The sequence below is a fragment of the Embiotoca jacksoni genome, unplaced genomic scaffold (assembly GCF_022577435.1).
Source record: "Embiotoca jacksoni isolate LCO1_2020_lvr unplaced genomic scaffold, fEmbJac1.0.p SCAF_44, whole genome shotgun sequence".
Lineage (NCBI taxonomy): Eukaryota > Metazoa > Chordata > Actinopteri > Embiotocidae > Embiotoca > Embiotoca jacksoni.
The window spans coordinates 1,351,251-1,374,819 of record NW_027185397.1 but is presented as its reverse complement, the minus strand read 5'-3'; the positions used below and the strand labels follow the sequence as shown (position 1 = coordinate 1,374,819).

General features: G+C 40.0%; 1 protein-coding gene and 1 long non-coding RNA gene across 3 annotated transcripts; both read left to right on the top strand.

Moving 5' to 3' along the window:
* The first annotated feature begins 9,165 nt into the window (after positions 1–9,165).
* Positions 9,166–9,620, top strand: LOC138210319 (uncharacterized). Its single transcript, XR_011179249.1, has 3 exons — positions 9,166–9,223; positions 9,394–9,467; positions 9,503–9,620. It is a non-coding gene; the product is annotated as an uncharacterized lncRNA (long non-coding RNA).
* A 10,200-nt stretch (positions 9,621–19,820) lies between these two features.
* Positions 19,821–22,648, top strand: LOC138210324 (C-X-C motif chemokine 13). Of its 2 annotated transcripts, XM_069169401.1 has the most exons (5): positions 19,821–19,918; positions 20,202–20,319; positions 21,152–21,232; positions 21,929–21,988; positions 22,121–22,648. In XM_069169401.1, exons 1-4 carry the CDS (start codon positions 19,855–19,857, stop codon positions 21,984–21,986), a joined length of 321 nt encoding a protein of 106 aa, XP_069025502.1. In that variant the 5' UTR covers positions 19,821–19,854; the 3' UTR covers positions 21,987–21,988; positions 22,121–22,648. The 2 variants fall into 2 exon arrangements, with proteins under 2 accessions (XP_069025502.1, XP_069025501.1); XM_069169400.1 differs by lacking the exon at positions 21,929–21,988.
* Positions 22,649–23,569: the final 921 nt, after the last annotated feature.

Here is a 23,569-nt window from a genome sequence, read left to right as displayed (position 1 = left end):
CCTGATGTCCCAGATGCTCTGTTTGGTTTTATTATCATCAGTGAGGCCTTTGGGGGCTGTGGGAATTCAGGGTTATTTGTTATGTTAAGTAAACGGTTGGAACAATTCTGTGTTAATTAAAATTATGATTTTATATCTTTATTCTTATATCTTGAATGTAATTTCAAATTGAAATGGTATTTGTGTTTTTAGTGTTTAAGAGGTATATTTTGTGAGAACAACTTTTATTCTGAAATGAAATTTTCCTTTTTTTTTTTTTTTTTATAGACAGTGTAATGAAGAAGCACCGCTGCCTTCAAATTAGTTCAGTTACAAAGTTTAGTTGAGGCAGATGGTCAATGAAGTCAAAACGTTTTGTGCTCAGTGTGCTGGAGAAATAATAGCTGTGTGTTTGTGTTTGCAGTGAAACAAGGAAAGTACACAGAGAGCATGAATACGTTCAGTCCGACTGAACCTCCTACCGACCCGAGGCGGCCGGGACGGAGGAGTGAGAGTCCTTCGTCTAATTTGGACCCTGGGCCTTCTTCCTTTTGGGAGCTGGAGCTAAAGGGTATTGCGTATTTGAAAGACACCGAGTCTTCGACCACCTGCAAGTCGCCGGGACAAAGGGGGGAGACTCCGGCCTCTTGTGAGGACACCGAGCCTTTTACCAGTCCCTGTTCTTCTGGAAAGTCACCTGCAGAAATTCTCCCTCCTGAATACTGTGAACTGGAGCAGGAGAGGAGGGAACGATCCCTGATACGTGTCCAAGAGTGGCTGAACAGACAGGATAACACGGAAGAAGGGAGTGAGAGTCCTTCTGAAGATGGTGAACCTTCTTCCAGGCAGGCGGCTCCCATGAGGAGAAGAAAGAGGAGATTTCAGTCACCTGCCAAAATGTTCTCTTCTGGCCTGGAAGTCAAGAGACGTAAAATGGCCCTGATGCTCGTCCAGTTTCCAACAAGACAGAGTGAGATGGAACAAAGCAGTGACAGTCCGTCCTCCCATAGAGACACTGAGCCTTCAACCACCTGCAGGTCTCCAGGACGAAGGAGTGAGAGTCAGTGAAAATTCACAGTCACCTTTTAACTGCTTAAAATGACGTCTGAGGGGTTTGAATATTTGGCATTTTGTTTTAAATTACCAAACTGATTCACAGCATTTGGGGGGAAAATGAAAAGTGAATGGAAAATCTTTTCACTATTTTTTTTTTAATTGCAAAGAATTTATTTTACAAAGTGGAAAAGTCGAGCTGGTTTGAAATGAAAATTCAGAGGACAAAAACTGAACGTCTGATGTCCCATTAAACATCAAAACTTTGCATTTCTAACTTGCAGAACTGCAGTAATTCTCCCAAAGTGGCTCGTCTCATCATCGGAGTTGTTTCTCTGCTGGTTTCAGGTGATGCTGCAGAACCAGAACCAGAACCAGAACCAGAACCGACCCCGGTACAAACCATATCACTACTTCCAGGAAGTGAATGTCTGAAGACCTCCTGACCGTCAGCACCTCCGCTTTCAGTAAACACATAAGCAGCTGCTACTGAGGGCCTCTGGAGGAGTTATACTTCATATCATTATTAGAAAATAAACACCAACATAAACAAGATTATTATTTCTTTGAATGGTTTCTTCGTTGTGTGTGCAGATTATATTCATCTTTTATCATCTAAGAAGCTGTTTATATTGTTTTTTTGTCTCCATAAGTCCAATTAGTCAAAAGCCTTAAATGACACACTGCATATGAAGAACTGTAATTAATGTTCATATTCAGACAAGGTCACAAAATGATGAAAAAAAAGTGTCTCCCTGAAGTGTGAAAATGATGTGAATGACACACGAACGGTTCACAACAGCCTCCAGACGTCAACACAACCGAACACCTGCAGGAGACGTCGAGATTTCTGCACCGACTTCACAAGTCAGAATGAACATTGATGATTGAAGAGCAGTAAAAAAAACGTGGAGACTTTCTGCCAAGTAAGAACTGAATCTGTTCTTCAGACTAGTGGTGGTCTAAAGGAGTCCATTTATAGTTGATGTTTTTTTTTTTTTTTTTTGGGGGGGGGGGGGGGGGGGGGATTGTCCGTAAACTCTTTTCCAATCTTCAAGGAGTGTAAAAAGTTTAGTGACAGACATCAGCCTCCTTTCATTTCAACTTCCAACACATTTTTATTGGATGTTACTAATTATTCTCAGGGCTGCAGGACCTCCTTCTCTTTCCTGTCAGCTCTGTTTCCCTGTTACAGAAAGACAATGAACACCATTATTACTTATTAGTTTAATTGAAGACACAAGTTTTTTTTCTGAAAAAAATCTTAACATGAGAAGTAGATAGTTATCAAACCTCTTATTAAAATAATATACTGGAGTAAAAAGGACTGTAGTTCACGCTGAGCAAAAGAAATGCTGAAGTACAAAGCAAAAAAAATAAAAAATGGATATAATAATAATAGTAAATGATCACCAAATTGTACTTATGTACAGTATTTGAATAAATAATTAGCGTGCAGCTCTGATGAAGAGAAGGAAGAAGTGGAGGAAGATCGAGAAGGAAACGGTGAGGAAATCAGCTGATGTAGTAACTTCACACAAAACTGAGGCTGCTGCTCTGAAATATTTCAAAAAATTTAAGATAATAATCAAAAATCAAAAAGGTTTCATTTAATGCAAAGAACAACTGAAGGTGTGAAAATAAGGATCCATCTTAAGTTGTTATGTGAACTTATGTCTGAAAGGAGAAACAGCAAACTTCCATGTTGTCCTGTGACTTAAAGCTGCATATTTTAATATTAAACTATATCAAATTCCAGATTAATGAATGGCCTATAGACATGTATTTAAAGCAGTCTTTCAGTGTTTCAATTCTTACACCACTACAGTGTCAAAGAACACAATCCTCTCGTTAGTGTTTCATGGTGCTGGTTCTTCTCTGGAGTTTAAATGACATTAAACATCTTATGTTAATTTATTTGCTCTGCATCCACAATATAGCATCATTTTAAACATCACTAATACTGTCAGGAAAAGTTTGGATGATTTCTATTTGAATGACATCTATTTTCACTCAGACCACAAGATGGCGGCAGATCCTCAGTCAGTACATAACCTTATGAAGGCAGTTGGAATAAAACTATTGAAAGTTGACAAATATTTGTTTTCTCTAATAGTTACATATATTTTAGTCTTTTTATTTGAAAGTTTGTTGCTCAATTTCCTCTAAATGCTACAGGGGTTGTAAGGTTTACACAGGGGTGAGTCCTCAGGACTCCTTTTCCTTTTAACACTCGTACTTGTGTCCAAAGGTAATCCAGCTACAAAACGCAGCACGTGGATGTTTAGTGTTCAGTGAAGGTTTGGCAGGTTTAAAGAATATCACCATGGAGACCAAGGTCTGTCTCCACCTGTCAAAGTCAAAGTCAACTTTATTGTTAATCTACCATAAGATATACAGAAACATTTAAATATTGTTTCTCGCAGTCCAACGGTGTACAAAAATAAAAAGATAAAAAACAAAAGTACAAAAATGTAACGATAAAAACGATAAAAACATACAACAACCTCAGTGACGCTTGACTGCAATATATATTGCAATGTAGAGCAAATTCAGATCCATAGTTCAAATACATTTTCAGTTTTTGTGCACAGGTCACCAAAATAAATAAATAAATGAATACAAATAAAAATATCAAATTGTTCGTCTCTGTGAGGCTGAACTGAAGCACATCAGTGTTTTCAGTCTAATGTTAACCTGCTAACCTGAAAACGCTGAATACACGATTTAACGAAGTAAAAAGAAAACACAGTAAAAAGCCCCGAGGACGGTTCGTTGTTTAGATAATACGTTAAATATAGTAAAAAGTAGACACCACAGTATTCTTTTTAAATGTCAGAGTGTCTTTTAAGAGCAGTTGAAAACTGAATGCATCGTTTCTTGTTGTCTTCGTAGGATACCGGTGGAATACGTCACGAAGGGGCGCGTGGCTCTCACGAGGATACGTCACTCCGCTTGGATGCGCGCGCTGCTGAGTGAAACCCTGCAGGTCAAACCGTCCGCGAGCTGAAGCTCTCTGCGTCTTCTCACTAGTTCAGGTGAGTTCAAACTCAACGTGAAGGCAGGACTGGTCACAGCGCCGTGAACCAGCAGGGGTCACGTGTTGAGTACACCTGAGATGACGTCATGAGTGCAGCAGCGGCGCTCACAGACATAAAAGCGCTTTGTTTTCTTTAGACCAGGGGTCTCAAACTTAATTTACTTGGGGGCCGCTGGAGGCAGAGTCTATTCCACAAGAAAAGCTTTGTTAAAAAAAAATTCCAATCTTCTCAAATGTCTTTATTTATTTATTTTTTTTTAACACAAAATAAGATGAAAAAATAAATAAACAAATTAAGAATTAATAAGTAAATAAGTAAATAAATCAGTAATAAATAAAATAATAATAATTCGATTTCTCTAGTCAGCAACTATGTGTGGTTTCTTCAGTTTTCTATATCTGCTGTATTCAGATTTAAACGTCTTTATTAACAGTTCTTTAACCTCAATGGGTTCTTCTGAACATGAATGGTCCTGAACATGAATGGAACATTGAAGAACATGAACTGTTCTTCTGAACATGGCTTCTCTTGCCTACTCCTTGCTGCTGGAGACCTGGCAGCGCTTCCTCTCGCATAGCTGAGCCACATTTGTCTTGAGGGAGGAAGCAGTTGAGACCCTCAGTATGGCTTGAAGATGATCATCAGTAAGTCTGGACCTGTACTTGGACTTATTGAAGTTCAAGGTGGAGAAGAGCTTTTCGCACAAGTATGTGCTCCCAAAAAGACACATGGTCCGCTTGAACACTCGGGAAAGCTCAGGGAAGCTGGGGGTCAATTCTCTCAAAAATGGCCCAAGCTTGTCTGCTTTTCCACTCACCTCCCTGAACTTGGCTTTGAGGTCAGAGTTGCACTGCAGGTCAATGAGCTCCATTTGAAGCACAGGAGGGGCATCTTGCACATCAAAGGAGAAGGGGTCCGCAAAAATGTGAAATGTGGCTCTGTGCGTCTTGAAGTCTGCAAATCTGTAATCGAATTCCTCCTGTAGCTTCAAAATGGCATCAACATACTTCTCACCACTGAATGGTGTGCCTGCATCCACGAGTGCCTTGCATGCTGGGAAATGGCAAAGGTTTGTCTGAGAGAGCTGGGCTTTCCATAACACAAGTTTTGTGGAGAATGCTCTCACGTTGTCATAGGCAGCACTGACCAGTTGCCCCTGGCCTTGTAAACTCTTGTTCAGTACATTAAGCTCGTGTGTGATATCAACAAGAAAAGCTAAGTCCATGAGCCATTTGGGATCACTTAGCACAGGAACAGCCACCCCATCCTTCTCCATGAAGGCTTTCACTTCTGCTCTCAACTCAAAAAATCTCTTCAAGGCGTTTCCCTGCTGAGCCAACGTACCTCGGTGAAGTAGAGCACAGAACCTTCGGTGCTTTAAGCCCCTGGATCTGATTTGGTTGATGCATTTCACAACGACAGACATCACATTGTCAAACTTCAGGCATTTGCTGCAAAGGGCCTGCTGATGGATAATGCAGTGCAGAGCAATGGCCTCCTCTACACCCTCCTCTTCCAGTTTGTTTTGAACAAGTGCCACCAGTCCATTTGTCCTCCCTGTCATTGATGGCGCTCCATCGCTTGTTATTCCAACAAACCTCTTCCGTGGCAAACCGGCATTCTCAATGGCATCACACAGCTGGTGAAACATCTCCTGAGCGGTGGTCTGGCCATGCATTGGGATTACTGTGAGCAACTCCTCTATCACTTCACAATTGTCATCGATACCACGGACATACATTGCGAGCTGGGCGGTGTCTCTGATGTCTGTGGTCTCATCAAGAGCGACTGAGTATACACTGAAATATTTGGCTTTCTCACACAGTTGATCATAAATGTTACTTGACAGGTCAGAAATGCGCTCTGCTACGGTGTTGGCAGAAAGGCTGATGTTCCTAAACCGACCTTTCTTTTCCAGACAGACGATACTTGCAGCCTGTAATATGCACTTTTTGATGAATTCACCTTCTGTGAACGGCTTTCCCGCCTCAGCAATCATCTCACTAACCACGTAGCGAGCTTCGACTGCTGCATTATTCTCTTTGGTTGCTTTCTTGAAGAAATCTTGTTGCCTCAGTAGACGTGTTTTAAGATTTGCAACCCGGTTGGCTCTCTCATCTCCCTGGTATTTTACATACTCCTCAGCATGTCTAGTTGTGTAATGACGTTTCAAATTGTATTCCTCGTGCACCGCAACTTTCTCTGTGTAAATAAGACACGTCGGGGTGCCCCTGTGCTCAACAAAGAGATATTGCATCTCCCACTTTCCCTGGGATTGTCTGTGCTCATCACCAACCTTTCTCTTCACTGCAGGCTTTGAAAAAGACATGTTTGGGGCTGTGGGATATATTTTAATTCCACTTGGTGTCACTGTCGTGTTTAGCCGTGTTTATGACATCATCTAGAAATACATGTAGTGTTCATCGTGTGAGGCAATGCAAATAACAAAATAATGACCCCCAAATAACGGTGCGACCCTATAATTGGTCCGGGTTATCGGGGACTGTTATTGCCGACGGACAGGTGTCGGTATGTGACTGCAGACCACATTAGACTACATTATTTCTTTCTTTTATCTCGCCGCGTACGCATCACTTTGATTTATTTTGTCAGAGAGAGACATATACACGTATAATGTCCCGCTGGGCAGCAACTTAAACAACTTGTTTTTGAAGTGTTGTGAACGCAGCGCGCTGGGACGGATGTCCACGTTTGCCGAATAGAAACGAGGCAGCCAGCCAGGCCCGGAAGAAAACTCTCCATGGCAACGCTGCTGTCACTTTCACTCATTGAGAAATGTTGCTCTGATTGCATCGAGCCCGGTCGATGTCCCGCCCCCGAGAGCCGTATACCCACCGTGATTGGTCGGTTCGTTCAGCTCCGCACACAACACTGGAAAGTGTCATTCATAGAAAACTCGCGGGCCGCACTAACATTAAACTTTCATGATAAGGTGGGGGCCACAAAATATCGTCTCGCGGGCCGCAATTGGCCCGCGGGCCGCGAGTTTGAGACCCCTGCTTTAGACTTAAGATCGTTAGATCTAAATGCATCTGTAGCACGTTTTTTGTTTGAGTTTGTTTGTTTCTGAGACTTAAAAAGACAAAAGTGTGACTAGCAACGAGCCAACAGTGATATGATCAGGACATTTATTAAATCCACCTGCATCACCTGTTTTATTGTTTGTTCTTTCTGGACATTCATGTGGTTCATTTTACAGAATTTAAGATGTGTTTATACCGACCGAGGTTACCTGTGTATTTTGTAGAGATGTTGTGAGGTCGGTTGTGATTGAAGATGCTGTAAATCCCAGTGATTGATTTGTTGGTTCCCTGGCTGACACCTACAGGCCGCTCACAACAACTTACACAGATTGACAGATGAGCAGCTTTATCCAAATACACAGAGCAGCAGCTGCTTCCATATTTCCATGTCTTCAGGTATTTTATTTTAATCAAATAGCCTCCCTCTGGGGTTATAATAATAATAATAATAATAATAATAATAATAATAATAATAATAATAATAATAATAATAATAATAATAATAATAATAATATAATAATAATAATATAAAGAACTACACGTAAGAAACTGCATTTCACTTTCTCTTACATTTAACTTGCATAACAAATCAATAAAGCCGATCGTGTTCATCAGCACCAACCTAACATCCCGTTTCCACATGTAATAGTTAAATATCTTAACAGTTGGTCAGACAGAGCTCTTCTCTTTACAGGCAGATTCAACTTCACATCATTTTCAGTGAACTCCAGATATTATCATGAAACACTGAACAATATCTTCAATCAAATCAATGTGAACTTCTTTGAGGATTTGTGCAGTTTTCTGTCTTTATTTTCCACCAATGTGTCCAACTGTCTGTTGATACAAACAACCCAACAAATCCAAGGACATCTCTGAGTGGAGCAAGTTTATCTTTGAAAGTTAAAGTATGTGCTTCTCATAATATTTGGTCCTTTGTAAGTGTTACTGTTTATCAGTATTTTATATTACAGTGTTGACAGGATAGTTGGCATCTGAAAAGAACAACTTGTGATGGCCGTTTCTTACTATTTTCTTTTTACTATGAACCAGCGTGTTACCTGTTTACGTCCCAGTGCATGCTGGGATGCTCAACAGAGGGAACCAGTCAGGAGGTGACAGAAAACCAAGGAAACACTTTCCTCTTTCAGAAATGTTAGTCGACTCAGATTTTATTCCAAAATTGTCAAAAGCTTTCTTCGACCTTTGTCTTTGTGTGTGGGAGACCGGCGGCAGGAACTTCAATTCAATTCAACTTTATTTATGTAGCGCCAAATCACAACACAGGTTATTTCATGGCATTTAACACATTAAAGTCTTTACAGCAGAACTTTATACAATATTATACAGAGAAACCAACAATTCAACAATTCAACAATTCCCACATAAGCTAGGAGGGAAAAACTCCTTTTTAAGGGAGAAAAACCTCCAACAGAGGGAAGAAAAACTCCCTTTAACAGGAAGAAACCTCCGACAGAACCAGGATCAGAGGTGGAGAACATCTGTTAACAGAACCAGGATCAGAGGTGGGCGGAGCATCTGTTAACAGAACCAGGATCAGAGGTGGAGAACATCTGTTAACAGAACCAGGCTCAGAGGTGGGCAGAGCATCTGTTAACAGAACTAGACTCAGAGGTGGAGAACATCTGTTAACAGAACCAGGATCAGAGGTGGAGAACATCTGTTAACAGAACCAGGATCAGAGGTGGGCGGAGCATCTGTTAACAGAACCAGGCTCAGAGGTGGGCGGAGCATCTGTTAACAGAACCAGGATCAGAGGTGGGCGGAGCATCTGTTAACAGAACCAGACTCAGAGGTGGAGAACATCTGTTAACAGAACCAGGATCAGAGGTGGAGAACATCTGTTAACAGAACCAGGATCAGAGGTGGGCGGAGCATCTGTTAACAGAACCAGACTCAGAGGTGGGCGGAGCATCTGTTAACAGAACCAGGCTCAGAGGTGGGCGGAGCATCTGTTAACAGAACCAGGATCAGAGGTGGGCGGAGCATCTGTTAACAGAACCAGACTCAGAGGTGGAGAACATCTGTTAACAGAACCAGGATCAGAGGTGGGCGGAGCATCTGTTAACAGAACCAGGCTCAGAGGTGGAGAACATCTGTTAACAGAACCAGGCTCAGAGGTGAGCAGAGCCTCTGTTAACAGAACCAGGCTCAGAGGTGGGCGGAGCATCTGTTAACATAACCAGGATCAGAGGTGGAGAACATCTGTTAACAGAACCAGGCTCAGAGGTGGGTTAACAGAACCAGGCTCAGAGGTGGGCGGAGCCTCTGTTAACAGAACCAGACTCAGAGGTGGGCGGAGCATCTGTTAACAGAACCAGGATCAGAGGTGGAGAACATCTGTTAACAGAACCAGGCTCAGAGGTGGGCGGAGCCTCTGTTAACAGAACCAGGCTCAGAGGTGGGCGGAGCATCTGTTAACAGAACCAGGATCAGAGGTGGAGAACATCTGTTAACAGAACCAGGCTCAGAGGTGGGCGGAGCATCTGCCTCGACCGGTTGGGGTGAGAGGAGAGCAGAGAGAGAAAAGGACAGCATAGAGACAGAAGAGAAGAACTGTTGATGGAGACGACAATCACAGAGCAGAGACATGCAGCTCCATGACGGGACATCTGGAAAAGAAAGAAGAGAAACTACACGAGCGAAGGAACTGAATGGAGACAACAGATAATAAGAAGAAACTATGGGAGAGAAGAAGATGGTGAGGTATGAGTCAGTTAAAGAGTAGGAGGAAAGAAAAGAAGATCAGCATGTAACGAGGTCCTCCAGCAGCCTCGGCCTATAACAGCATAACTAAGGGTTGGTTCAGGTCTACCTGAGCCAGCCCTAACTATAGGCTTCATCAAGAAGGAACGTTTTGAGTCTAATCTTAAAGCTAGAGAGGGTTTCTGCCCCTCCAACACAAACTGGGAGCTGGTTCCACAGGGGAGGAGCCTGAAAACTGAAGCTCCGCCTCCCATTCTACTTCTGGAAACTCTAGGAACCACAAGTAGACCAGCGTACTGAGAGAGAAGTGTTCTGCTGGGATTATATGGTTCTATAAGATCTCTAAGATATGATGGAGCCTGGTCATGTAGAGCTTTGTAAGTCATCAAGAGAATTTTAAATTCTATTCTTGATTTAACAGGAAGTCAGTGAAGAGAAGATAAAACTGGAGAAATATGATCTCTCTTGATAAATCCCGTCAGTACTCTTGCTGCAACATTTTGGATCAGCTGCAGGTTTTTAATGAGTAATTTGGACATCCTAACAACAAGGAATTACAATAATCTAGTCTAGAAGTAACAAACGCATGAATGAGTTTTTCTGTGTCACGCTGAGGAAGGATTTTCCTGATTTTATTAATATTACGTAGATGAAAGAAGGCAGTTCTGGAGATTTGCTTTATCTGGTGTCTAAAGGACAAATCCTCATCAAAGATGACTCCAAGGTTCCTCACAGTTTTGCTGGAGGCCAAGACAACGTCATCTAGAGTAACTAAGTGATTACAGAAAGAGTTTCTGAGGTGTTTAGGACCAAGTACAATAACTTCTGTTTTGTCTGAATTTAGAAGCAGGAAGTAACTTCTTAACCGCTCTCTGTTTGTCATCGTCTGTGATGCTCTCCAGGCGGCCGACGGTCTGCTGCGTGTTTGATTTGCTGTTGGAGGTGTTGGAGGTGAAGCTGCAGTGAAACTCCGTGTTTGGTGGAGACGACGAGATGTGACTCATTTTCTCCATCTGGTGTTAAATATCGTTAAGCGATACGATTTCTAATACGTCACATCGTTAAACAGCACTGAGGAAAGAGGAAATTTCAACCTGCCTTAAACTATTTTTTTGCTGCTTGATCACAGCAAGCTGTAAATACATGCTTAACTCCCGAATTTGGTACAAAAGATCAAATGAATACATAACAGAGATGAGACAAGATTTTAAAAATTGTATCATTATTTTTTGGGCTGAAATTCTTTAAATTGCATCGTGAGATTTCTGTATATACAGTAAGGGAGGAACAGGGATGGAAGATGTTAATGATTCTGCCTACTGATTAAAACTGTATAAAACTCTCATTGGTTCTTTTGTTTTTTTTAAGAGAAAAAACACCACATCATGTATCATATATAAATGAACATACTTGAATAGCAAACTGCAGCAGCATTATTTTAAACAGGACTTTTGCATCAGCTGTAGTTTTTAAGTGTTTCGCCTGATCAACAGCCGGTCGAGGTGTCGGCCTCTGCTGGGCAGGACGTGTACTGCGGGTCTATCTCAGCTATTTTACTGAATCCTGCTGCTGATGCTGCCGACCATCAAAGGTTGATGAGATTAGTGAGAACTTTTCTCCATTTTTAACACAATGATACTGACTGGTGCAGACTTGTGTGGATGGTCTGTCTTTTTGTTTTATAAACAATATAAACAAAATCTTTATTTCTAAAGATAGATAGATAGATAGATAGACAGATAGATAGATAGATAGATAGATAGATAGATAGATAGATGGATAGATAGATAGATAGATAGATAGATAGATGGATAGATAGATAGATAGATAGATAGATAGATAGATAGATAGATAGATAGATAGATAGATAGATAGATAGATAGATAGATAGATAGTTACTTTATTAATCGCCAAGGGGAAATTATTTTTGCTACAGCAGCATTTATAGATACAGGAAATAAATAAAATAACAGTAAAAAATATTAAATATAAAAATGCACAAAATAACAGTAAAAAATATTAAATATAAAAATGCACACTATATACACAATAAAATAGAATAAAATTAAATAATTAAATTAAAACTAACTAAACAATAGTGCAAAGTTTTTTTTAATTTTATATTTAAACAACCAAGAAAAACAGACAACAGACAACAGTGTTATTGTTGTGTGATGGATTTTGCCAGAGGTGAGTTATTGTACAGTCTTATTGCAGTGGGCAGGAATGATCTCCTGTATCAGGAATGATCTCCTGTATCTGGAATGATCTCCTGTATCAGGAATGATCTCCTGTATCAGGAATGATCTCCTGTATCTGGAATGATCTCCTGTATCTGGAATGATCTCCTGTATCAGGAATGATCTCCTGTATCAGGAATGATCTCCTGTATCAGGAACGATCTCCTGTATCAGGAATGATCTCCTGTATCAGGAATGATCTCCTGTATCAGGAACGATCTCCTGTATCAGGAATGATCTCCTGTATCAGGAATGATCTCCTGTATCTGGACACAGACCACGGCGAAGTACAGTTCACTGGCCACAACAGATGGTAGAACATCTCCAACATCTCACTGCACACATTGAAGGATCGAAGTTTCCTCAAGAAAAAGAGTCGACTCATCCCCTTCTTGTAGACAGCAAGAAGACTTGTAGACCTTTTTGTAAAACGCGTCAGGCACAGTTTAATGTGCAAAGCGAGAGCGCTGAGATTTCAGGTGGGAGATAAACCCACTCTGGCTGTCACTCTTTGAGCCGTTTTGCTGATGCTTAGCAGACTTGTGGTTGAAGTATAGAAACGTTCCTCTTATCTTGTGAGTCAGGAATCCTGCTTGTTAACAGCTGTGACTGACGGTTCCAGTGAAATGAGATGTGTGACATTTGGTGGAGCGCTACAGTGTCTGTCTGTGGTTGAAACTTTCCTCAAGTGAAGAACCAAACCGAGGAGATGTGTTTGTTTCAAAGTGGAAACTGAAGACGTTGAAGGTTTGACAGTGTAAGACGGAGAAATAGAAACTCTTCATGTACATGAGATGAGAAATGAAAAGATCATAGAGAGGAATAACTGTGGACACGTGTGGGCACGAAACGTCTCGTGTTTTCCACATCAGTGCAGTTCCTCCACCGTTTGTTGTTTGTTGTGTCAAAATGCCAAAATAATACAAATAAAATGAAGCAGAGGTTTCTGATATAAATTCAGAGACTTCACAAAATAAATAAGAGAGTTAAACAATCAAATAGGCTTTTGTACGAACTCAGGGTCTCTTTTCTGGATACTTTCCTTGTAGTTGTATGTTGGTTCTTTTCAACACTAAAAGTCTTAATATTAGTCTGAAACCATCCTGAGTGATTTGTTGAAAAGAAGTTGGTTCTGTGTCCGTCTGAAGAAAGTAGAGCTGCAAAAAAAGTGACAGGAAACGTTGGTGAACGGTGGTCAAATAAATGTAGTTTTTATTTCACTGCATTTATTTGACAGCTGTAGTTGCTTTTCAGATTAAGATTATGGAACACAAAACATATCAACACAAAGTTGTTGACAACCTTAAAAAACAAAAGGGAAAGTTATCCTTTTTTTTTTTTTTTTTAAAGAGGAGGAAACTCCTAAAATATAGATTTGTATCAAAGAACTTAGTTTTTCCTTCTTTTCAGCTCCATGAATCATCTCACCATCCCTCACATTTGGGCCCGACTGGTTGAGACCCACTGGGCCGGACTAATTCAATGTTTACAATAAGATATAACTAGCTCCAACTTCACCAACAGTAAAATGCAACTTAGATATTAATAGATTACACATTAGTTACTCATTAAAGGAACAATAACATTCACGCTACTCCATCTGACAGTCTGTCAATCAATGTTATCGTCTTATCTAACTCTCGTCTCGTTGGTTGAACAATAATTTAAAAAAATGAAATAACAATAATATTCTCTTCGTACAAAGACCTCTGGTGTGTTCAGTTTGTCAAGAATCCCTGCAAACAACACAATAAATAAATAAAAACATTGACAAGTTAAATCAGTCGCAAAAATAACTCTTGATACTTGTGTTATTTTCCTTGTAATGAAGTATATATACAGTGTTGTATTTATGTTTATTTAAGTAACAGATCAGAATAGTTTGACTCTGGCAGCGATGAAGTTACATTAGATGTGTGGACGCGTTTCAGTGTCGTATAACAGCAGTGAAAGAGAAGCTAACATCCAGACTGAAGACCTGAAGGGCCTTAAACTAGTTGGACCTGACCACGTTGGATGGACATGTTATCATCTTTTACTCATATGAATCGGTTTGGAATTATTTTGTTATTTATTCATGAGAAGTTTAAAAAATAATCTAGCTTCATGGTAACACTGTAAAAAATAACCATTTTAAATGTCTACTTTCTTCAAATGTACGGGTGTGAATGTCGGTATTTATTGTAGACATGAAACCATTTTAAGAAAAAAACTGATTTAAATGCTCAAGATGAGTCATTTGAACATGCAAACAAACGGGATCCTCGAACGGATCCTGAAGAAGATCTGAATCCGGAAGAAGATCTGAATCCTGAAGATCTGGATCCTGAAGATCTGGATCCTGAAGAAGATCTGGATCCTGAAGATCTGGATCCTGGAGAAGATCTGGATCCTGAAGATCTGGATCCTGGAGGAGATCTGGATCCTGGCAGAACCGGCCTCCAGATTTGTTTGCTGCCGTTCGTGACGATGCTTTCTGATTCCAGCGGACGTGGCGTGTCATCATCGTCCCATAAGTTTTTAAATGTTCAAAATAAATCACCATGTGCAGACTCCTGATCCCCTCATTACTTTAACAGAACATCCAACTAAACACACATTTCCAACAGAAATGAGCTGAGAGTGAATCAAAGAGACGTAACTGATCAGTTTCATCCAACTACTGACCCTGAACCTGCTGAACTCAGCGCCGAGTCGTTCAGCTCTCTCCACTCAGCAGGATCTCTGCTGCCCGATTCTTATGTGGAAAGTCAGGAAATTGAAATGCAACAGTTTATTCTGCTGGCAGATGGATGGGTTCCTCTTTCTGAAGGTGGTTCAGGACTGTGAAACAGCAATAATAGATGAAAGGGTGGTTTATGTGGTGGAGGCTGCGCTGCCCGTCAGGAGGAAGTGTCTGCAGTCATGTGTGCTTTCTTTCTTTTCTCTTTTGCTTCTGTCCTAAATGGAGAAAGTCTCTTTTTCTTCTCATTGAGGAGAAATGAAACAAAGTTTATTCCTTTTTTTTAATTTTAATTTTTTACAAGGTTTGTCTCGAGGCCAGCCCACGTTAGTCCGACTGTTTGCTGACCTGGTCTCGGCCTGTATGTGGCTTTGATTGAACTCATATTGAGGCTTCAGACAGACTTTTATTTTAGTTTCTATTCATTTTGAATTTAATTGCACTCCCAGTGACATTTGTGTGCGTTACACACGTTGTGACAGAGTTTCTTTTAATATCCGGCTTCCTCAGTGCTCCAGTAGAAAAGTAGAGTGGGGTTGATGTCAGGTGACAGCGGAGGAAAAGTCTATAACAGTTTATGATTTGATTTATTGATCACAGAAGATACAAATAGGAAGAGGCAAGAAAACAAACCAGTGGGTTTATTCGAAGCCTCAAACCGAGATAATGTTAAAAGTTCACAGTTAATTACATTACAATTACAAGTTTACATGCAGAAATAATATCGCCACATAAAAATAATGAAAATGAATAACAACCAAAATATATATGACAACCACAGCAAAAACAATAAAGTCAATATGAAAGCAGCAAGATATGAGTGTTGCAGTTACATGTTTTTTGAATCACCTTTTAAAGCGTTTTATAGAGGAACAGCTCTTCTAACGGCACCGCTCGCTCTTCTTTGGTCTTCAGGCCGTTCTTTTTGATTATTATCACAAACTACGGCGTAGTTTAGATCTGCTCCTCTGTGATGGTGTTTGGCCTCGTTTCCCTTCTTGAGAAGGTTCAGAGACACTCCGCAAAGAAATACGACCTTTTGTGTGAATGGTGGCGATAGCCAACAGGAGGTATAGAAGCACTCAAGTATCTCAAATAAATTACACTTTTAATTGATTGATTTATTTTTATTACCATAGATCGGTGATTCCCAAACTGCACCCATGAAGAAAAAATCCAGGATTTCCTGCTAAAAAAAAACGCTCAAAGAAGAGCAAGAGTGTCGTTTTATGACATCAACTTTCACTTCAGTGATTTTCGTTTCCCAAACAGCAGCGAGGTGTCTGAAACTCTCCGTTCTGGAGAAACGCTCTAATATGTGAAACAGGATTTTTCTCTGCACACAGAACAAATGAACGCTGATCTGCAGCTTCACATCTATCAGGAAGCGAAAGGTTCAGAACCGGACGGGTCGGCTGCCGTGAAGTCTGACGGGTCCGGTTCATGAGCTCGTCAGTGATGACGTCATCCAGGTTCTAACAGAACAACAACAGCAGCTTCAACTCTTTTCTTTGAGTTGATTGAACACCTACTGCTAATCAATAATAATTATTAATGATCCCAACACAGACCCGATCGATCAGGATCAATGAGTTCTGGTTCTGTTCAACAGAGTCACAGTTTATCAGCTGATCTGTTTATTGTTGAGTATTGATCACAGCTGATCTGTTTATTGTTGAGTATTGATCACAGCTGATCTGTTTATTGTTGAGTATTGATCACAGCTGATCTGTTTATTGTTGAGTATTGATCACAGCTGATCTGTTTATTGTTGAGTATTGATCACAGCTGTCTCCATATTTTCATTTTCCTGTGAGTAAAAGTCTGATCTGTTTTCTGAACAAGACCTCATTCATCAATTAACAACTAAATATGTCAGCGGGTCGCCAGGTAACAATGAAACCACATTTTGGTCTGCGACTAAAAGCTGCTGCTGTTAGATGAAGGATTATTAAACATGAAGAGAATTTGCTTGTGCCATCACACACCTCCTCGGCACCGAATAGAAGTCTACTGCAGACAATATTTCATTTAACACATCTCTTATTTCATTGCCTGGATGTGCTCCTCTTGTTATTTTTTTCTGTTGTCAATTCATGATTTAATCTTTTTTTTTAAATGTAAAAAATATCTGAGCTGGGTCTCAGAACATAGACATCGTGTCATATAATTTGAAATCTTAATTTAACTTTCTTTGCTGTAGATATAATCATGTAACACAAATAATGTAAAATTCAACCTTAAACTTTCAGCGTCCTCTTTCGAACAACTAGAAGCATGTTGTTGTTCGATCCCAGCAGACTTCAGTATTTACGGGACATGACTCCTCATATCTAAATTTAATATTTGAATATACATCTAATTTCCATATACGGGAAGAAAAGGATGTGGTTATTATCAGTCAGGGGCCTCAGGGGCAAAAACAGAAGCTCAGCTCCTGTCTGCCTCTTGGTACTCTCCACTATCTCACTAAGTATTTTCTGTTCCTGATTCTGGACCCAATCTGGTGGTATAATGTCGTTATACATATATAAAGATATAGTCTTTTCTGGACCAAATTTTCCATGAATCAGCTTTGGACTTGCTGGCAGAAGTTGCAGTTTATACAACTGTCCTCATGAGTTATTCACAAGTATCAAAATCAATGATTTATCCACTGACCTCAGGAACATTTGAAAGACTCCCTGTGACCTCACCGAAGTTCACATCATGAAAACTGGTTCGGATTTGAACTCATTTATTCGTTGCTCTTATTGTTTTTCTAAAATAATATTTTTTTTATCTATCTTATTTCCTATATCTCATACATATTTGTAAAGGTTTTCATATTGTGTGCACCTTTTTTGTCTTTTCTATGCTGCTGTGACAAGTAAATTTCCCCACTGTGGGATGAATAAAGTCTAATCTAATCTATTCCTCCGTTTACTCAGCACTTCACCTTCAATACAAATACATCCAAAAACATGCACCTCAGGTCAGGTTACCTGGCACCGCGCTAGTGGCAGCCTGCTGCAGCAGCTCCCCCCTGAGAGCCCCCCTGCTGTAGTGAAGACATTTCCCCTCGGGGATTAATAAAGCGTATAAAATCAAATCAAAATCAAAAATACAAACATCTCATCCAGTCTTTTATGCCCTCACAATGATTCCAAATATTTGGCAGAAAAACTACAATATCTGTTTGATCAAACACTTTTAATGATGTACACTTTCATGATATCCTTGTAACTGCAAATCCTGACTGCAGTCACTTGTTGTTATAGCAGCAGAAAACCTTGGAGAGCCGGTCGGGGTTTCTGGTTTGGGTTGACAAAGTTTGACATTGGCTCTGGACCAAGTATCAACCATCAGTGATGTCATCAACCATCAGTGATGTCATCAACCATCAGTGACGTCATCGTCGGTTTGTGAACGTTATGAAGCCTCCAGTTCAGATTCTGTCCGTCACCATCTTTACTAGTTCGGAGCGGTTTGGAGCAGGAAGTGACCATATTTGGACGAGCTGGGGGAGGAGCCAACAGTGATCTGACTGATCTGATTGGAAACCTGACGATACTACGTCCCGCCCACCGATAGCTGTAACCTGACTGCACCACAGGCCTGTCAATCAAACAGACACGCCCCCAAAAACAGGTCTTCTTGAATCTTCTTTTCTAATGAATGAGGGATTATTTTCAGATGGACCTCCAGAAAACTAATAAGAAGGAGTGACTTTAGCTAACAACACCGAGATAACTGATGGACACATTTTATTCACTTTGGATTTGATGAGAGAAGTTGAATGGGAGTCTATGGAGCCGGAGGCTTTTTGGAGCCGACCTCTAGTGGCACTCGCTGGTATTGCAGCTGAAGACACTTCTGGATCGGAACCATTTTACAGACCTGAAGCTACGAACGCTTTTATATACAACCTGTGCTCTGGACAACATTGTTGGTATCCCGTCTTCAACCAACAGTTTTTCATCATAGACACTCTTTCTCTCAAAAGTTCTGTGTTTAAACACAACCAAGTCTTCACCACAGCAGTGTAAGATAAAATAATACTCACTGGGTACTAAGTTAGTAGGAGAGCAACAGTTGGCCGTGGGCCTCACATTTATATTACATCTATAGTGCCTGTATTTACTGAGTATTTATTTTATAGATTTTTATTGTTCCTTTTATTGAAGTTATTGTACTGAACGGGGACCTGAGACCTGAATCTCGTTCCCTGGGTGTACCAGCATGTCTTGAATGACAATAAGCCTCCTTGAATCCTTGGATCCATGAGCTTTTGAATCAGCGTTGCAGTGTGAGCCTGTTTGTCGGTGGCAGTACGACTCAATTTGTATTGAATGCCAGTAAAAAAAAATTGTTTTTATTAATTTGTGAAGCACTCTGCATGTTGTTATTTGTGTTGGAGGTCATGATATCTTGAATCAGTCCTCTCTTCAGCTCTGAACACATTTACATCGTATCAGAGGTGGCATTTTAAATGTAAATATATTGTTTAAATCATCATCAAAGTGGTAATTTGTATTTAGAATAAAATGTTCTAACAGTTTGAACCTATTTTCATTTGTTCCACAATAACAAAGCATTCAAAGGTCAAAAACTATAATTAAATCCAGTTTTCCGTCACTCACACTGCTTTTAACTTTTAAGTCAGTGTGCTTCTCGGGTGTGCTTAATATGGCAATAATGACCAGAAACTAACCAAAATACATGTTTAAAGAATAATGTAATACTTTAAATTATGCAGTGATGAGACAGCTTGTTTGATCAATCAGTAAAAATAGAGCCACATAAGGAAAGCCCGGATTTATTTAATAAAAAAATTAAAAAAAACTCCCTAAACATGAAGATACCCTCATGTAAGGACAGGAAGACACACACACACACACACACACACACACACACACACACACACACACACACACACACACACACACACACACACACACACACTCTCACTTCCTTATTTTCGGCTTTATAAACCCAGACTTGACTTCTTTCATTCACTCACTTTGCTCTCACATCCACGTCGGTGCCAAAAGACCACAACCACGAAGATGAACAAACCACTTCTGCTCCTGACTCTTCTGACTCTCTCCAGCTGCATCGCCTCGCTGCACGGTAACAACTTATTATGACATAAATCAATATATACCTGAGGTCCATTTACTTGCTTTTTTTTCCTGAGCTTTAACCTGCATCTTGCAGTCTAACAGAGTTAAAGACATAAATAATGAGGTCATTTTGTGTCACTGAGGAAAAAATGTGAGATGGGTTGAAAAGCTAAAAACAAATCACAAATTTTGATTGGCATTTTTTTTTTGTCATTTTGAGTCTTCAAAAATTCACACTGTTATTAAACACCACGATGACTCAGATGCTTTTAAATATGAATTTTTCACAGCTTTTACTCGGATGGGCTGCCGCTGCAAAGGGACGATCTCCCATCCCGTCCCCGCCTCGGTCATCAAGAAGATCGAGGTGACGCCTGCTTCGGGACACTGCCGCCGGACGGAAATCATGTGAGTACTCACGAGTCACTCGAAGGTTCAGGAGGTGTTTTGTGAACGCTGCTGTCGGGACGTTGTTCAGGACTTCAGAGATTCATTCTGATACGGTCGATGTATGAGGATCCTTCACTGAAGTAAAAGCAGCAATATCAAATACTGCATTTGAGTTTTATTTGATAAAAAGGGCTAAAAATGTAAAAGCGGCACCTCTAACCTGTGCAGGGTTACAGTTTTCTGTCCTTGATTTAAAATACTGTCTGAAAGTGTTGTTAGAAAAATACACCGTTAACCTGAAGAATAGAAAGTAAACACATTCATTGGATTGGATTATTAATAACCACAAAGTATCTTAATGTTGCAACTGTTTGATGTGCTGCCATTTTATAGTGTTTTTTGTTAGTTTTAGTTTTTTCTATTGTAATGCACAATCTTTTATGCAATATAAGAAATAAGTTACTATAATAGTTGTAGAAGACTTTGTACTGGAAAAGTATGCAGTAATTCTAAGTAATTCAAAAACTTTAAGTGTAGTATTTGATTTAACTTGTATAGTTTCCATCTCTGATGTGATGTAATGATGCAGTTCTCATTTGTTCCACACGTTTCCCTCTCACTCAGAGCAAAAGGGAAAGTCGTGCTCTAAAAGTACAAACTGCATAAAATGGAAAGTTATGAAATATTACATTAAAGTTCACATAAAATTCACCTGTACCACTTAATTAAATGTACTTCTGCTCAGCTGAAACATATTTTACTCTCTTGATTACTATCTACTTCATATCTCAGACATGTGAGAGCTCCTCCACTGTTACATTAAACATGTGATCTTCCTTCTTCTCCACAGAGTCACCAGGAAAAACGGCTCAAAAATATGCATCAATCCTGAGGCGAAATGGCTCCCAGAACTTTTCAGCACTTTGCAGAAGTAAAAACCTCAAATTTTTTTATCAGTAATTTCATTCCTGTAAATCCGATATGAACATTTCATATCAATACATTACTGAAAATGTCTCTTAAATGTAAGGATGCCCTACTTTATCACTGTAAACTGAATATATTTGTTGTTGGACAAAATTTTCAGCTAAATCAAACTTATATTTGCAACAAATTACAAAAAAAATCAAATGGCGATGAAAATGGTAAATGGTCTGTACTTGTATAGTTTTATCACCTTTTGGTCTCAAAGCGCTTTAACATGGTTTTTCCATTCACACACTAATGAGACAGATCACCATGCAGGGTGTTGTCATCAGGAGAACATTCACACACCGATGGTACACCATCGGGAGCAACTTAGGGTTCAGTGTCTTGCTCAAGGACACTCAGGCATGTGGACAGGAGGAGCTGGGGATTGAACCACCAACCTTCTGATTAGTGTTCAACCCACTCTACTGTCTGAACCACAGCCTCCCTTCAGTTAAACGTGAAAGTTGACTGCAGTGTGTGGCGGTTGTCATGGAGACGTGTCATTAAGTTGTTGTCCCTCTGCACCCAGTAGTGGCTTCACGTTTCCCTCCGTTCCTCGTTGATGTTTCAGAACTTCATTATAAAGTGTGAAACATCCTCAACAGCAAACACAAGCTGCCATGACTGTGTGTTCACTGTGTTGTTGTGTCCAAAGGAGGAACTGTGTCAGAGCGGGCGCTACGTCTTGTGTTCACCATCAGTTATTGTCATAATGGTAATAAAAATGTGCACTTTACTCGTCTATATATTTTCCTCTCCACCATCACGTCATCCCTGATCACAACACAACATGTTTTTGTTTGTCAGTCCAGTCTTCAAATGTGTCTTTTTTTGGTTTTAATTACAGGAATAATGTGATGTCCAGGTCGACCACTCGTCCACCTGCTGCCTCCACAAGTAACGTCTGATCACATGATGTGGCTCCACAAGTTCATCAGGCTGTGAATCAACTGCAGGACGACTGAGCCACCGTCCAGCTTCATTGAGTTTTGTAATTCAGATTTTATTCAATTCAACACCTTCAGTTCACATTTCTCTTCAATCCATCGTCTTTTTCTAATGTTATCATTTGGAAAAATGATTCTCAATAACACGGTCTGCCTGATAGACTGACACTTAAACCATTTTAAATATTATTATGTGTTGTTGGGGAACTCATTGAGCAAGTACAACAACATTATTGAATTGAAACTGTGTGTGCTGCCTTTTTATCAAAAGCATGTCTGTGGCACTGTGAAATAAAAAAAAAGAAGTGTTTTTAATCAATAAAATTTGACTCAATAATGTGAATAAAATGACTGTGCCGTTCACAATATGTGGATTTACACTCTGAAAGGTGCTGTAACGTTTAATCTTCTGTTTTATTCATGAATTGTGAAAAAAATAAAAAATAAAGCAGAGAAAACGACATCAGAAAAAGAGGTTTTATTGCCTACAGGTGGGGAGGGGGGGAGGGGGGTTGGACACATGATCAAAGTGCTTCTGAGCATGTTTGGTTTCAACTGAGGCGTAACAGCTCACATACATGCATGAAACACAGACGTGGCCTCTGTAGAAGTCCTCACTTCGTTCATCTCTGCCTCAATACGGAAACTTTTGGTTTTCAGTGTCTGTGCAGCCGAATAGTTACCATGGTTACCACGGGGCCCCCAGGAGCCCGTGAGGTCCCCGAAGAGAGAAACTAAATCACTTTTTCAGATGAAAACATCAAGTACAACAAATTTAGCTTTTCAGATGACAGCTAATATTATTAAATAATATCTACTATATCCAAGAAAGTCTTTTTAACTTTGGTAAAGCTCCAATAATGATTTTGATCTCACTTCTGTGAAGATAATAATAACAGGTCACTGCTCTCGAAATGTCTGCCTGCTCCAGATTCCTCACATCCAGTTTATAAACAGCTGATGGCAAAAAACAGGATTTACATCAATGAACTTTGTGTTCCCCTTTGAGAAAAGTGCAGAAATAAGTGAATTGTTTGTATTTGTTGTCTGAAATTGAGTTCAGATTAAAGTAGTTCTTCATCCAACAGTGCTGAAAGGTCCTGTGGAGCCATTCTTGTTTTTAGTCGTCCAGTTTTGCAGAACGTATTAAAACTTTTTATAAAAAAATAAACTAACAATGTCTTTAGTGTCTTCCACTGAATATTTTCATTTATTTCTGTTCGTTTGTTTTCCCACTCAGGTCCTGAGACACCGAAGGCAACGGCTGATTGTTCGGTGAGTGAACAGAACTTCTACAAAGGACAGATCTGTATTATCATTTTCCTTCACTGTCAGAGGAACACGTCGAC